The sequence below is a fragment of the Rhodnius prolixus genome, unplaced genomic scaffold (genome assembly GCF_049639745.1).
Source record: "Rhodnius prolixus isolate KJV_2025 unplaced genomic scaffold, Rpr scaffold_3, whole genome shotgun sequence".
In the NCBI taxonomy this organism is placed as follows: Eukaryota; Metazoa; Arthropoda; class Insecta; order Hemiptera; family Reduviidae; genus Rhodnius; species Rhodnius prolixus.
Window position 1 is genome coordinate 21,460,067 of NW_027411603.1, and position 17,841 is coordinate 21,477,907.

Genomic DNA, 17,841 nt, shown 5'->3' on the forward strand with positions numbered 1-17,841 from the left:
TATCCAACGAAGCTCCTTTTTTCCCTCGAAGACTTCAAATTTTGTGAAAGGAATTGGAGTGATTAGAAAATATTTTTGCAAGCATTAATTAACTGAGCAGTAATTATAGTTATATATACAATCTGGTATGATTTCAGTATACAGTGCCAGTTTTCTGTATTTTTTTTATAAAAATATTTATTCATTATGTACTACCTATACTACACTCATTGTATAGCAAAAAATAAAACAGTGATAACAATTTTAAGTAATTCATGAAGTTATTAGTAAAGTTTGAAAAACAAGATGAAATCAGTAAATCTAAAATAACACATTTTACACATTTAAATATTACACTTTAACTAAACACAGTTTACAAAATTAATTCATTCAAGTCAGTTAAGTTCACGAATTTTAAAAATTATTAACAGTAATTTCGATGAAGAAGCTGTTGAGCCGTGATGGTGGCCAGGTATCACCCTGAAGGACTACATACCGGACTAGGGAAGCTAAGATCCCATCCAAGCATAGTGCACACAAGATAAACTGCACGTCCATGCATGGTTCATCCATGAAAACCTCTCGTGGTCATTTACCATCTGGGTCATCTTGTACGAGAGCCCGACTGCCATGCTCTGCTGGCGCGCCGTCACTGTTGAAAAGAACAACTTTGCAGTAGTAGGCAATAAACATACCAAGGATGACGAAAAGTGCCTGATTTGTGATGGCTAACATCCATTTATTACTTCAAATATGAAGGAAGTGATTTTTTGTATTACTTATTTTTTAGCGAACTCTACAATTTTAAATCTATAAACATTTCATTAAATATAAATAAATAAGGTCCCCAGCAATCATTTTCTAACACAATAATTTATAAAATAATGTACAAAATCGGTTTTCCAAACTTGAAGATAGTGTAAATAAATACATATGTATGTATAAACATATATATTTTTTTGTATCAGTTTTATGTCAATAATTTTGTTTTTTAACGAGGGAAGAGAGTAATAAAAGATCTTTTCATGATTTATTTAACTATTATGATTAGACTGAAAGAGCATCAGATAAGTTTAATAGTAAATGTTTTAGCTACTAATAGCTTCTGTTGCTATTAAACGAAATTAGAATTTTAATGAACAGCTGTTATTGAAAGTTCCTATAAACATTATAATTCAAACTGAGTTATATCAGCAAACACATTTTTCTGCCTTCGGTTGAATCTATAAAAAACAACTGAAACAATAAAGTCAAAATAATTTTGCAACTACTTCTTTTTTAAGATGCCAGCAAAAGAAAAAAAGGATAAGATGCCAGAAAAAGAAAAAAAGGATAAGATGCCAGAAAAAGAAAAAAAGGATAAGATGCCTGAAAAAGAAAAAAAGGATAAGATGCCAGAAAAAGAAAAAAAGGATAAGATGCCAGAAAAAGAAAAAAAGGATAAGATGCCAGAAAAAGAAAAAAAGGATAAGATGCCTGAAAAAGAAAAAAAAGTTAAGATGCCTGAAAAAGAAAAAAAAGTTAAGATGCCAGAAAAAGAAAAAAAAGTTAAGATGCCAGAAAAAGGAAAAAAGTTTAAGATGGAGCTGAAAAAAAAATTAAGGTAATGTACTACCTATATCGCTGAATATTTATTTACTTAGTTCATTTAATCTACTTAAGAAATTTCCTGATTCAAACATGAAAATAATATTAATTTTCTTCTTTTAAAACTCTATTAGTATTTGATGTCATCAAATTGTCTTGGGTAGATACAATCACGATAAATGGATAAAACAAAGTCACCTTAAGAACAAGATTTAAATATATTTGATATACAAAAATGTGATATGAGTTCATGAAAACGTATCCAAAGTCACGCAAAAAAAGAAAAGCTACTCTGTAAACGTTTACCATATTTCATATTCCCTACAGTTATTTTACTTTGCTCTCAGGCAGTTACTGATGCATTTAATGCACCCATGTGGAGGTAATTATTTTGGTGGAACTTTATTGGCTCGCTGGTAGTGAATTATAGTGTCCAATGCTGAAGGACAATCGACTGAAAAAGTGATCGTTGCCTGGTGTACATTGTTTAGTTTGAAAGATGGGGTTCTAAACATCAGCCCAATTAAAAAGAAATTGTGCTTTATTTCGATGAGCTTCATACTAACTTATCCGAAGAGGTGAATGTGTCAATTCTTCTTACTAACCTAGGTTCGAGAGCCATGTACAGAGTGAGATGGCTTTGCGGAAACTTTTACAATGCTTAACATTGTTTAAAGGGTGTTGTGATGTCGCACTAAAAATAAGAGAGCATAGAATGGAAGTGCATCTTGAAGAAGACTGCTCCATAAGCGCTATGCAATTCTCATGCTAGATGTTCCATATTTCAGCCGACCGGAGAGTCGAGAGAGAGAGTGTCACGGAGAGTTCGAGGAAGAGGGAACAAGCATAGTAACAGTTTTAATATCTTGAATAAGAAACGTTAGTTTCTTGTAATTCGCCAAATGATAAATAAAAGTCTTGAGGCAGAATATAGTAAAACGTATTGCAGTATAAGCACAAAATTTGACGCATTATTCTTAATTGTGGGTCGACTATAGCCTCAGGTGTCATTCTTAGAGCATAAAAGTCAGGGAATTTTAGATAAAAAAAATGTTAACTTTGTAAAGATACAAAAGATGCAATCTGATTAGCGAAATTATTATGAAGTACTTACAGCAAATTTCTGATTATAAATTTCTTGAGTGATTTCTCGCATCGGCTAATTTATAAAAAAAAAGTAAAAAATATATTACTTGATTTTCACCCACCCGAATTCGTAGGTATATAAACTAAACAATATCGTATAATACAAATACTTGTTCCATGTTTTTATTCCCCGGAAGCCTGTAGCAGATCGATTTTGTCGCTGATAGAGGAATTATCGCGTATTTGTTTCTTCCAATTAAGGCAGCTTCTTACAAAGATTTTTTTTTATAAATAACATGGATTTATTTCTGATTACAATATTATTGATTTTTCTTTTTAATTTAAGAAACCAGTGTTGGCCGTTTATATTGCCAAACTGTTCATTTTTACGGAGCCAAGAAGTAGCTTTATGCGAAATATATATTCCAGCAGAAATATGTTACAGTTTTATTTCTAAAATGGGAGAGTATGAGCTTTTGGAATTTATAGACGTAATTATAAATCTTTATTTTAATTTGTTTAAAGATCAAGTGTCATTTAAATAGAATTTTTTTTCTGTTGTTATTCATTTCTTTAGGCAAATGCAAATGTGATTGCTTCCAAAAGAAAATTTATAAATCAAATAGCAATGTGTGATGAACTAGAAAGAAAAATCTTTTTTTTAATAAAAGTAATAAAAGAACATAAAATAAGTGTTCCACCTTATTATAAAAATCCTCCCGTTCCTCCAGAGAAAGAGCTTATTGAGCAAATGGTGAGTTCATTTTATTTTAAAAACATTGATAATCACAACAGATTAGATAAGGAATAAATAAGCGTATGACATGTCGCAGAAGTCCAAGTTTCAAACCAGGGCTGCCTTAGTTTTTCGCTTGCTAGAAGCCCCTTATAACATTTACTTTTAAACTATTTTTATCTGTTACATAATCATCCAGAACTAAATAAAAATCTTTTTTATTGTGCAAACTGATAAAAGAAGTTATTCATTTGCATGTCCAAACTTCCTCCTAAATTCATGAACATTCTAAAAATTTGAGTTAACATCTTAAATCCCTGAAGAAGGGCTAGCCACTAATGGGGAAATTAGAACACATAACAAGTGGTTGCAATTTATTATAAAAATTATTACATTTACATGTAAATAAGAATTTTTGTGCCACGATTTTTTTTTTTATTTTATTAATATTATATATTGAAAGTTAAATTTTATTATAGTTTGATTAATTTTTAAAGAAATGTTTATTTTGCAAAGGTAGTAATTGCATTACTTTGTTCTTTATGATAACAGAATCCAAGAAGATCAGAATTTTCCTTATTACGAGTGAGTAACATTATTATTTGTTTCAATTAAACAATTATTAAACTTAAATCATGAAATCTTGTTTCATCAATCATTTTGCTTAATCAGCAAAACTATGAGAAATGCATTTAAGCATTTACGCTTAAATAACAGTTATGTAAGTCATTGAGCGCTCTGCATTAAACATGTATTTTTATCTCTTCCTTGCCTTACACACACACACACACACACATATATATATATCAATCTGAATATATATATTCAGGTGATGACTTTACTTCATATATGTATGAAGAGAGTGACGAGGGAATTGTGTCTACGGTATTGCCTGGTTCTCCCTTAAGCACTATTTTCTTCATAACAATTTTTTCTATTTTAATTTTATTTCAGAACATCGTGGACCACAAAAAATTACCACGGGGGCCGCATGCAGAACCTTAGAATGGCGAACAGTAGTACTTTCTAGTCATTACCGAAATTCCCCAAGTAAGACCCGTTATATTTGAATATTTATATATAACTAGGGAGGGGATTAGCTATGCGGTTAGCGTACTGGACTCCCACGCGGAGGTCCCGGGTTCGAATCCAGCTGCTGACACTTAGATTTTCTCTTCCTAGGAGCTTCTTACAGCTCACTGTCCGGTGATGGTCAGTGTTGTCAGTAACGTGAGAACACTGTGCGGAGGCAGGCAGTGCACTGAAAAAAGCTCCGGTCAATCTTAGATCCAATAACCTTAGATGTTAACGCGCCTTAAATCATTAAAAAAAAAAAAAAAAAAAAAATGTATATATGCGTATGTAACTGTTCACCAATCTATGGTTCTTAGTTTTTTCTTTTACTTAACCAACTCACATAACCACGTTATTTTTCATATTTTCTTATAGTTTAATAAGATGTATTTTTATTCCTGATATTCAACAGGCTAATTGTTGTTTTGTTTATTTGTAATATCTAGACCCTGAGGAAGACAATTAATTTGTCGAAACGTTGGCAAAAAGACGGAGATGTAGTTTTTTCTGTTTATTTTATTTAGCATTAATAGTTTATAGTCACTAAAAGATAATGTTTAATTAAATTTTTTAGTTAAATTAAAGATAGATACAAAATGAACATAGTCACTTGTGAGGAATTAATTTTAGGAAAGCAGCTGACTGTTATGGAAGGGAATAACCTTTGAAGAGTTTACCTCCTCCTCCATACATCATGGTTTCCCTAACCAGCTCATTCCATGATCACTAAGGATAAGTCACTAAAGATTTATTTTCTTATATTGTGAAGAAAAGAATGATTATTTAACTTTTTGAAAAGAAAAAATGAAAATAATGTATTTTGAAACATTTTAGCGTGAGGTTTTCAAATATGGTTTCTTTACGTCCAAAGCATTCGGATTTAATTCCTGAAGTTTCATTTGTAACTTTAGGTACCCCTAGTTATGACTAAAATATTTTTCTAAACTCTGTATCGACATCCTCTAGGACGAAAGCGCCCTTAAAAACTTTCACCATCTCGTAAAGCAAGAGTTTAATAGACTTAAATATCAAGAATAACTTTTTCCGAACATCTTTCAGAAACTCGCTGATGAAGTGGAAGAAGTGAACTCCAACACTGAGCAATTGTACCAGAATCTAATCAGCAACAAAGAATTCAGGCAGTTTCTTCTGCATGTGCTTAAATTACTTTATATGGTAATTTCAGTAATATCCCGAATTTCAGAGATAAATATGAACTGAATAACGAATTGTGGAAACATTATTGAGAAGGTATTGGAAAAGGCTGTGCATGAAGTGAGCAAGAAAACTTATTCCTCAGATCTCCACTACGATTCTGTGTACTAATCTTTCGTTAACTTTAGAGTTAGTATGACTAGGAATTTGTCAAAAGTTTTTCGAAGACAATTATTAGAAGGCAGTTAAGAGGGCAAAATTTTATTAACTATAAAATTTCAGTTAATTAACAGTTTCATACTACATAGGAGATCGATTTCTTTTCAATCCGAAAATCATTTGGGCGTACCAATGTTTTAGAAAATAATAAATGCATCCTATTAGGAACTGGGGCATTTTGACAGATAATGAAAGCTTACTGGGGGGCCTGAATTCTCAAGTAATTTTCTTCAAAATGAGATCAATAAGGATGATGCAATCTAGAGGTTGTTTCTAGAGGATCATCTAAGACTGTGGTAAAGTAAACATTCCATAAAAATCCAAGTTCAAGCTACTATATTAGAATTTGAAAACAGCAAGAAAAAGTAATTTAGTGTTTGAAATCGTGTTGTTCTTTTTAATTTCACTTATTTGAGCCAATTTCCTATCATATACATGCACAACTTAAGCAACCATCAGCTTTATTTTCTTTTTAATTTGTTTTTAAATTACTGTTAATAAAAAGTTTGAACAAACATTTCCAGGTAACAGGCAAAAGACAACCATTACTTCAAGTGACACATGATGAAGAAAGTGGAATTGGAAGTGATCTTGGCATGAAGTTAGTTACTGATTTGCTGTTCACATTAATAAATCTGGGTTTTTGTTACCAATGAGCTATAGGTTTTTGTTGTTAGATTTTTGTTCACATTCTTGAACTTATCTCTACTTGTTTGCCCAATTTCCCTTAGGTATTGCATCTTCATAGCTTGGATCGCACTTTTGTGTAATAACAAGAGGGTCCCCGGGACTATCTGGATTGTTTTATTTACTTATCATGCGCCAATATGAAAAGGTATTAAACCCATTTTCTTGCGAAGTTCCCAATATAAAATACTTTTTCGGCACCATTCATTAACCAGGGCCATTTCTCAAATAAATCAAAATTTGGGACATCTACAGAAATGCTTTAGATCCATCATCTTTCCTGTATCAAATAGAGGACAATAGAATATATTTTTTATTTACGTTTGGAACGAGTGGGCCTGCAAATAATCGTGTCTGGTGGACAGTCTACTGTTGACTGTAATTATTTTTCGGGGCGATGTGGTAGAAATTTTTCTTTTGGTGATGTTTGCCAAAGATCATGGGTTCTCTTCTCGTCTAGTGAATGCGGCAGGCATCTTTAGGCGTTAGGTATGCCGACTAACATTATAGTGACTAGAAACCCATTAAAAGGTAATTGTCTAACCTACAGCATATAAGGAGTTCAGAACCTGCTTTCTCTATTTTTTTTTTTCTCTGCTTGCTTTGCATTTAATTTGATGTTAGGGCTGGTATCGCAGATTCAATGCTAACGTTGCAGCTTGATAGTCTATCAAAAAAATGAATGCTAATTTCTTGGACGCGTATTCTGTCGCAGGCACTTCAAAAATAGGTCTTCAGCGCTTTTACTATCTAACCCGCAATTTTCTCCCAACAATTAAACTGCTTTCGAAAAGTAAGAGTTCTGTGTTGAAAATCGTTCCGTTGTAGGGTTTTGTAATTTCCAGTGATTAACTGCTTGTATATTTCTTCTATGTCTATTCTTAACAGTTTGTTCTGCACGGCATCAAGAACCTTGAGTGTTAAATCAGATGCTGCGTTACAAGCTCACAATATTGCATAAAGGGTCTAAGAAATTTTATATTCTAATATATAGTCTTATTTATATTTACTAACATACTATTGATGCCACACCAGACTTTTATGAGGTATGTTTTAGTAAATCAACTATTTCTGAGTTTCACTACCTGGAAGCAGTTCGACTAATTGGAGATCTTACTCCATTTACTTCATTAATTTTTTCAACTATTTTTATAATTACTTTAAATCAAGTGCAGCTGATTTTCGCTCCTTGGGACATTTTTATTATTTTTTTGAATATGTGTGATTAGGCAGAAAAACATTGTTACCTTTGGCTACATTTCCCTTTTTAGATGCTTCTGCCTTTCCTATGAAAGTTGTCTCAAGGCGCGCAAGTTTTTTCCTGCAGTTGTCAGTCTCGGTTACAACTCTTTACCCACAATGCCCTTTGAGACAATTGGCTTCTAGATACTTGAAAGAATTCACCTGCTCACCTTCCTCTTCCATTTAATTAAGTGCTGCTCTTCTCATTCTTTTACTATCGGCATAAATTTGTCTTCACGGTATTTAGCAATAGTTACATTTTTTTCAGCTCTTTCATCAAATTGGTCATTTTAGACTGGAGGTTCTCTCATTGTCAGCGAGGATGAGAATATCGTCTGTGAATCTTAGCGCCGTTCTTTGCAGTTATCTGTTTCCTATTGGGTGAGACTTCATTCTCTTACATCAATTCTTAATATACTTACTCTTTTAATTTACAAGAATAGGACCGGGATAAAGATATCCTCACTCCTATTTATGTACTGAAACTGCAATGGCTGATTAATTCGTGTTCCTGTAAAAACATTAACAGCAAGCATCAATCTCTTGTTCCGCCTTTTTTCTTTGAGAAAGTTCCCAAAAATCCTGCATTTATACATATTAAAATGTCATTAATACAAAAACCCTACGGACATGTTCTTCTCCACACCTTCTTTGAATGTAGCCTCACAGTGAATATCAAATCTTGAGTGCCTTTATTATCTCTAAGCATCATGCATTCTTTGCGCAATACTAGCCTACATCTTGCTAGAAAACGTTGAGGAGTGACATACTCCTGTGGTTACAATGTTGGCGGTTGGTCCATTTTAATAGATTAGAATGATGAAAATATTTGTTGATTCCACCATATCAAGTAAATTGTAGAATAAGCAAAATAATTAATTTTCCCTTGGTTTTTTTTTAAAAATGCCATCATACGTTCCTATTCTTACCTTTTCCTAGGGCTGTCTCTAATATGTAATTCAACTTCCTCAACTCTTCACTCTCGATTCGTTTTTGACTATGACTGCATCTAGTAGCTCTTCAAAATCTTTTTGTCTCTTCCTATTACTATAAACATTTAAATTTTTAAATTTTATGGATGCTGTACAATAAATGTTAATAAAAATTAAGAAATGATAATTTTTCTTAGTATTGAAAGAAAGCTATTAGTGTATATAGATCATCTTCATTTTCAGCTCTAAATAAGTAACTAAATGAATGCAAGTATTATTTTCTATTTAAATTCTCCTTAAATTTGTATTTTCCTATGATTTTTAGGGTTTATGGCGGAATTATTAATCGAGATAGACTGTTAGGCATGGAGACTTTACTCTCCAGACTATGCCGTGGCAATTATATTATTCAGGTGGATGAAATGATGGAACCAATAATTTCAAAAGAAGTTGGTGATAACATTTTATTAAATTAATTAAGTATTATTGTAACTCTGTAAAGGTTAGTTTAAATACTTTATCTACTTCAGCTGGTTCGCTTCCTGTAAAAATCTGGTACGTTCAGATGAAACACATTTTCTGCTTGTTTTATCCTAGATTGGATATCTTCGCTTACACAATAATATAATTAGCTAAAGCGATGTGTATAGCAACTATTCGTTTTACTTTCACATACTACACTACTTAATCCACACGAATTTTTTTATTGAATTTTTGCAATGTTAACGTCAACACTTTATATGAAATTGACATCCAGAAAGCTTTATAGTTTTGCCTCAATAATCGCATATCCGTACCAAGTACTATATAATTTAACAATTGAAGCTACTTATTTCTATCTATACATTAACGGTTTAATACATATTATTATAAATATTGTCTACTTATAATTTGGTAGTTGGATGTATAGCCCGCCTGATAAAATAGGCAATTACTTCTTTACTTTTTTTATTGACTTCTTATTTGTATTAAATATTAAAATGACTTTTTAAAAACATAATAATTTCCCCTTTTTAAATATGTTTTAATACCAAACTTGTACATTCTTTTAGGATATCAGCCGAAAGTGTATGTTCATTATATTCTTTCAAGGGGCTAAAACAGAACAAAGAATTATTGCAATTGCTAAGGCAGCCAAAGCACAAATATATCAAGCATATGACGATAAAGTGAAATGTGAAGAACTTTTGAACAATTGCAATGAATATATTTTTGAAATGGAGAAGGTACAACTTTTCTATTTATCATGAACAAAAGTTGAGCCATAATTAAAAAATATAAATATCTTAATAGAATTAAAAAAAAAAAACACATGTACTGTCGTAATTAAGCTTCTCATTCCCTAAAGCATCAAAACTAACCTGAAATACAATTTTATCTGAAGTGCTTTTGTTAACTGGAAAAGCTTATCAGATTTCTCTTCACCCATTAGACGTTTAAATTCATAGATGCTGGGAAATAGCGCTCACACATTCACTAAGAGCTTTACACATATTATTATACAGTAATTACTTTGATTTTTAATAGTTACTTTTGCTTCTTAGGTGAACCATTTCTTTAGCTTCTTTAGTGTAGCATAAACCTTCAGCTGGTTGAATTTATTTTTAAAGTTTAATCTTATAAACTATTGAAACGATTGCAAACAAAAAAATAATAGTTATAATAATCATTTAATACATGAGGGAAATCTGTTAGAAAATTTCCTTCTTACTAAAAAATAATAAATAATTTTTTTCACTTTCCTTCTAGATTCTGGTAACCTCATTATATCATCTAAGAAAAGTTTTGAAAGCTGCTGCACCAAGAGTGCGCAAATGGTACATCCAAATTTTAAAAATGAAAGCAACTTATCATACACTGAATATGATTGATACATCAGAAAAAATAATGGTAGCAAAATGTTGGGTACCTACACAAAATTTGAAAACTATTTATAATGTTTTAAAAGATACCATGGTAATAATTAGAACATAATATTTAATTCCTCTAAAATATTAAATTTGATCAAACATTATCTCATCGCCTCATTAAATACAAACTGTAACTTACATACTGAAAAATATTATAAAAATTTTTATTGTCTATACTGAATCTGAAAGATTTTTTGTGGCTTAAATTTTTTGTTTTTAAGTTCGTTTGTTTTAAAAAATTGTTTTTTTTTTGCAATAGGCAGAAAACCAATGTTTCGGAAGCCCAATTATCCAAATCATTGAAACAAAAGAAGAACCACCTACCTGCATTAAGTTAAATAAATTTACTATGGCTTTTCAAAACATTATACATGCATATGGTACTGCGAGTTATCAGGAACTGAACCCGAGTTAGTAAATTATTTTACTATATTTTGAGGACCTTTTAAAAAATGAACATTTGTTTCATCAACTTTCATAGTGCTGATACTTTTGTTTTCTAAAAAGAAGTAGTTTGTCAATTTTTCTTATTAGGCTTCACTTCAAAAATATATTACGAGTGCCGGAATGAATATCATAATTTATCTTCACCGTAAGATGTTAATTCAATTTGATAACACTGAATTCACACTTGGAGATCCCAGGTTCGAATTCTGCCCTAGATTATCTCTTCCCAAGAGTTCTCAGTCTGGAAGTGGATTGTGTTGCCTGTTTCGAAAAGATTTTGTCAGAAGGCCAGCAGTGCCCAGATTAAAAGCCAATAGTCTCATGTTAAATAAAAACAAAATAAAAAGTAGAATGATGTAACTTTCTTCAATGTATACATACATAATTTATTTTCAGAAATAGAAAATATTTTAATTAAAATACTTTTTTCTCTATGATGCTATATTTTTTTTAAATGAAAGGCAAGACTCTTGCGATGAAGTTTACTTAAACGATCTTGAAATTGTCGGATCAAGTGAAAGTTACTGTTTAGAATAAAGCTGTACGGTACCACGTTCATCTCCAAATTAAATCTGATAAAACTACAATATCTCCTCTCCTTGAGGTATGCTACTCCATTCTATTTTTAAACTGTATTTCACTTTCTTTTTTTTTCTGGTCCCTACTTTTTTTGGTACATTCTTATATTTGAAGCAAAAAATGGTAAGAAACTAATTTATATAAATATTTTTCAGTGCCTTACACTGTTATTACTTTTCCTTTTTTATTTGCTGTGATGTTTGGTGATTCAGGGCATGGAGTAATAATGACATTATTTGCTATTTTCATGGTAAGTTTTGAGAAACAACTCGACAGGAAGAACATTAATAATGAGGTATATTTTAAGGATTACTTGAATAGTATAAATTGTATTTTATAATATACGGAAAATATTTAAATTCAATAGTGTTTTCTCTATAATTTATTATTTGGCAATTTCTAAATTTTGCAAGAAACTTTTCTCACTGATTTTAGTATTCGACTACTAATAACTTCCATAATTTTACCACATTAATGAAATTTACAATGCTTATTCTTAATTGTTTATGATTTGATAAATTATTTCTTCATGATTGATTTCGATCTTCCTACTTTAGATATGGCAAATTTTATTCAATGGGAGATATGTTTTACTTTTGATGGGATTCTTTGCCATCTACACCGGAAGTATTTACAATGATATTTTTTCCCTTGGCTTTTCTGTATTTAAAAGCAGTTGGAAAGTTAATTATAATAAGTCTACAATAGAAGAAAATCCAATATTACAATTAAACCCTGAAACTGATTATAAAGGTACTCCTTACCCATATGGGCTTGATCCTGCTTGGAAGGTAAGAATTTCTTATATTGTCCTTTCGTAATGATAGTTCACATTTCATCCCTTCAAAGATTACAACAACACAAGATATCACATATTTGATTGATTTTTTTTTCGGTTGAACCGTATGTAATAAGTTTCATACATATTTACATGCATATGTATATATATATCACGGTTCGCCTAGAACGATTTTAATTGAAAAGTTCACCAACATGAAAAATTTTTCTTTCTCCTTATTATTTGGGTCAAAATTAACCAAAATCCACTGAAAACCAAATCGGTTTACGTTTCGGATTTTTTTTTTTAATTTTTCAGGTTAAAAAACGGCTTTATTTGCATTGTTAAGCCTAAGAAATGGAAAAACAATACAGTTTTTTGCAAAACCAATGCATGCATTTTGAAGCTGAGGGAATTTCCGACAGATTGATGTATTTTATAAATGATAAAAATGAAATTTCGACATTCAAAATCAATAAAAAAGACATTTTTGAGCAAAATAAGACAAAAACAAGGGTTTCTCGCATTTCAAAGCTTACTTAACAAATAAATCATCGTTTTTTTGTGGAAGGGAATGGGACTTTTCAAAAATGAGAAAAATTCCTGCAAAATACAATATTTATACACTGGGAAAAGGGAAATTTTCCAATTCAAATTCATTTAATGAAACTTTTTGGATTAATAGAGCCCAAATAATTTTTTATCGCATTGCAGGGCTTAATACTGCCCTTGGGGCACTGCAATTCTAATAAATCAATAATCCTACCAATTCTCTTCAATCAACAGTCATCTCTCTCCCAATAAACTCTTCCCAGTTGACAACAGAATCAGTTTACTACGCTCCTAATCATACAACATCTTCCAATGATTTCCTCTCCTTCTTCCAGTCCCTCGGATACTGCTTCTTATCAGGAGGTGACAATAATGCTAAGCATCTACAATGGGGCTGTAGAGTGTCCTATCCTAAACTAATTACTCCTTTCTATCTCCACTCAAACCAACTTATTGGCCTACTTAACTCTTCAAACTTCCAGATATTTTAGACTTTTTTTGTTTGTACTCCTATTTCTTTTCTACATCCTGACATTGAAACCTTAGATGAACTCTCTTCTGCTCACAGTCCTGTATTACTTACCTTAGTCACTCAACCTGTATTCAAACAAAATTCTTCAAGGCTGATTGACGGAATCGTCGATTGGGACAACATTCGCTACTTACTTGACAGTTCAATAGACTTAAAAATACCTCTTTAGAGTCCTGAACAGATTGACATTACAGTAGAAAACTTTACCTCTGTTATATAGCAAATTGCACGGAATTCGTCAACTAATAAAAGACCTCGTATACTCCACCTGACCAGTTCTAGTGATATACGAATCCTTATTACTTATAAAAGATGGATACGATCGTTATGGCAAAACACACGACTACCTTCTTTCAAACGAAAATTTAATCGCCTATAGCACGTCAACAAGTTAAGAAGCAGTTGAGTAAGTACAGGAATGAGCAGCACGAAAGATTCACTGCAGCGTTAAACTCCGAATAAAGTAAGTGCCAGGGTGCAATAGTGAACTGTACCACTTTGGGAGTTTCATCAATGGGTGAATTCTCCCCTCATGCTATTCATGTATCTATTCCATTACCATGTTGTATCAGCTTCACTTATTGCAGAAATATACTGCAGTTGTGAAAATAAATAAAGTAAAAAAAAAAAGAAAAAAGTGGGAGATATGTAATTCTTGAGTATTATGCATACATTTACTTATAGAATATATGTATACATTATTTTTTGACATATAAACCTGAAGGAACCCATTATTTTTTTCAGTTAGCTGAAAATGAGATTGATTTTCTTAATTCATATAAAATGAAATTATCCATTATATTTGGTGTTATTCAAATGTATTTTGGAATTTTGTTAAGCCTTTTAAATCATTTGTAAGTATTTTACCCAGATTGTAATATTTATTATTAAGTCAAAATTTATTTGGACTTTCACTTAAGCTCATAAATGCTTTTAAAATGTTCCTTTAAAGGAGTGAGCATAACTATTAGATTTGAAACCAGACTATAATTTAAAAAGGAGCGAACTAAACAAAACAAACAAATCTGACAGGATTTCTTCAGATTCAATTTCTCTTATTGATATATATATTTTTGTTTTAATAATATAGGTATTTTAAAAACTACAGCTCAATTTATGGTGAATTTGTGCCACAGATATTATTTTTTACTTGTTTATTTGGTTACCTGGTTTTTTTGACATTTTATAAATGGTACGTTTATGGTCCTAACAAAGGTATGTAACCCAAAAATTTTATCAAACATTTTGCTGATTCCTTTCCCTTAGAATTAGAAATAATAACGTTTTAGAGTCAGCTTTTTAAAAATTATGGTATTACTCAAAATGGTTCATTTCACTAAAAACCTTATATGAAATAGTAAGGGTTGATTTATAACATATGTTATATATATATATATATATTTAAATATAAACGTCAACATTTAGTGGCAATCTGCGAACGATGCAATAAGTTAGTTTGTTGAGCAGCACAATTGTTTTGAACCGATTTGAATCAAATTTTTAGCGCTTCTACCTTTTAATCATTATTGATTATTCATTTTTGATTCAATACCGTGTACGAGACGGGAAAATTCTTAATAGTGTGAAGTCTTAGTCAGTGCAGGTATCTTTGAATAGAAAATTTTGCCAGGAAACAACTGATGTTCTTATATAATCAATCTTTACTTCCCCAACCCTTTTATATTCGTTTTAAGCTTTTTTGGGATTAACTCTGGCTTCATGTTCCTATCGATAATCTTTATAAAAGCTTGCTTTCATTAGTTGCTTAAGCATATTTTCTATATATGTTCTTCATATGTTTTTCTATTCAGCTTACAAAGCCAAACTATCTCAGAGGGTTCGTTTCATCACTCTTTTTATTTCATTTTCTTCTGTAACAGTTTTGTTGAGAGCTTCTTAGGTGTTCCTCTTAGGACTGTACCATGTACTGCTTTTATTTCGAATAAAGCTAACTATATTTTGTTACCAGAACCTTCTCATTGATATTTCTAGCAGAGAAAATGAGCTTCTATTCATCTCAATCTCTAATTTATTGTATAATAAATATTCCTACATGATTGCTTGCCTTGCAAATGTTGTAATCAAGTATTATCCAGTTCTTTATGTAATTTCAAATGCTTTTCTTTTCACACTTTTTGAAACAGAATTTAAGATTCGTACAGGTTTAGCAAGTTTCAGCAATTTAAAATTAAGAGCTCTGACAACATATCGTCGTATTCTATACTTTCTTTGAAGGCATATATATACGTATATATTATGTAGGGTGAATAAGTTGTTTGACGAAGCCAGTAAGTATAATGTAATATACTTTACCATCAACAATATCTTTCACCAACACATGATCTCATACACAAATAAATAGGAAGATTGAGTTTAGAGTGGCATAACAAAAAAAAAAAAAATACTCCAATATTTAAATTCTTAATTTTGTAATCAAACATGGATTTATAGTACGTCTAATGTAGTTGCAGCTGTGAAAATATTTAAGCACTCTGCACTGCCAATAACAATTATTTTTGTAAAGTAGGGGAAAAATGATTTTTTTTTAAAATTCTTAAATCTTAACTCTGTCGATTCTGACAGAAAATTACGTTATGAAATATTTTATTTCTGCCCACTTGGAGCAAAACTATTTGTAAAGCATCTATAGTTGTAAGCGACTATTACAGTGACTGACCACCAACTCATTAACCTTTAACTAAATGCTACATAACATAAAAAACAAAATATTAGGAATATTGTTTTCCGCCTGCTCTACTGAACTTAAACAGATTGAAATAGTTCTGATTCAATTTCAAATACATTCCTCGATAGTGTTCATTCTAATTCATGTTGAAATTCATGATAAACTTTATGAAAAAGATCAATGCACTAACAAATCCTTTAATTTTGAAATGAACTCTTTATTGGTTGTGATTTTTTCTTAGACCTCTGGTTATTACACAGATCTTTATAAACTCGTATACATTAAATGTTCTTTTTAATCACTCCCTGTATTCAATCTAGGGTTGGTTAATGCCAAAGAGTTGTTAACGTATCTGACATGCGAAAAGAGAATGAGTAAATAGAATGTGGGAAGTCTGTCTCTACATTCGATACTCAGTACATGTAATTTAAAGTCGTATAAACATTTTCTTAATTAAAGTGAGTTAAAACTCTTTCGAGTTTAGAGACTGTACCAGCATTAAATTCTCCTCTAAATATCTGAATAATTAGTAAATAAAAATAAAGAAATATTTATTTCCTTCCTTCATAGCCAATTTATAAATCAATTATAAATACCGTCTAAAAACTGTACCATAGATTTTTTAACTAACTGTGAATGTAAGAAAACGATCAGTATTTTTTTTTTTTTTACTGTTAAAAAAAAGTTAAACAAAAAAGCTCATATATTTTTATTTTATGATTTAAGGCGCGTCAACATCTTAGGTTATTGGCGCCCGGAGCTTTTTTCAGTGCACTGCCGGCCTCCGGACAGTGTTCTCTCGTAACAGACAACACTGTCCATCGCCGGACAGTGAGCTGTAAGAAGCTCCTAGGAAGAGAAAATCTAAGGGTCAGCAGCTGGATTCGAACACGGGACCTCCGCGTGGGAGTCTAGTACGCTAACCGCATAGCTAATCCCTTCCCTAAAAACTCATATTATACCCAGTGATGTCTTTACTGATTTTTACAGGAACTACGCATGGACCCAGGTGTGCACCACCCATTTTAATTACATTTATAAACATGATATTACTCAAAAAAACTCAATCACCCAAGGAATGTCTATCGCAATTATATCCCTATCAGGTGAGAGAGCTGTCACTAACTTATTAATTAATAAAAATTAATTACAACGTTCTAAACTAACAAAATTAGTATTTTTTGTTTTAAACTAATATTAAGGGTAGTTTTACTATTTCCAAAGGTAAAGAGATCAGTAACCTCTTTAGTGTTTATTTGAATATCACTAGCAAATATTAATTTTTTATTTCTTCTGAATTAAGAATACACGTGCATCTTTTATTATTTAACTCATCCCTGTTCCTATAACATTCATAACTGGCACTGCTGTTTTTCTTCCTAAGACTACAAAGAAGGAATTTTTCCTTCAGGGTTCTCTCGAAGTGCAGTGGAACTCCTTCAAAAACCTGATGAACGCAGGATAATTCAATTAATTTCGGTTTTAAGAGTTTAATAGCGCTGCAAAAATATTTAGGGATAGTAAAAATAAAAAAAGTTTACCCTTTTAAAGAGATCAAAGCTCATATACAATAGTTAAAAATAGGCTGTATTTTCACACAAATCTGCAGTTCGATATTTAATTTTTTTTTGACTTGCGATTTATTATGAAAACAAAAACG

The 17,841-nt window shown here is 31.1% G+C and overlaps 1 protein-coding gene across 1 annotated transcript in view; it reads left to right on the top strand.

The window, feature by feature from the left end:
- The first annotated feature begins 404 nt into the window (after positions 1-404).
- LOC141452809 (V-type proton ATPase 116 kDa subunit a 1-like) overlaps positions 405-17,841 on the top strand; it is a 29,297-nt gene continuing 11,860 nt past the window's right edge. Inside the window, exons 1-15 of the mRNA XM_074125247.1 lie at positions 405-1,582; positions 2,999-3,143; positions 3,230-3,406; positions 3,941-3,973; positions 5,522-5,638; positions 6,361-6,437; positions 9,023-9,146; positions 9,750-9,923; positions 10,447-10,653; positions 10,867-11,017; positions 11,789-11,928; positions 12,191-12,424; positions 14,240-14,349; positions 14,586-14,710; positions 17,172-17,287. Of these exons, the coding sequence (XP_073981348.1) occupies positions 1,263-1,582; positions 2,999-3,143; positions 3,230-3,406; positions 3,941-3,973; positions 5,522-5,638; positions 6,361-6,437; positions 9,023-9,146; positions 9,750-9,923; positions 10,447-10,653; positions 10,867-11,017; positions 11,789-11,928; positions 12,191-12,424; positions 14,240-14,349; positions 14,586-14,710; positions 17,172-17,287 (2,250 nt within the window). The 5' untranslated portion in view covers positions 405-1,262. The remainder of the gene's footprint in view (positions 1,583-2,998; positions 3,144-3,229; positions 3,407-3,940; positions 3,974-5,521; positions 5,639-6,360; positions 6,438-9,022; positions 9,147-9,749; positions 9,924-10,446; positions 10,654-10,866; positions 11,018-11,788; positions 11,929-12,190; positions 12,425-14,239; positions 14,350-14,585; positions 14,711-17,171; positions 17,288-17,841) is intronic.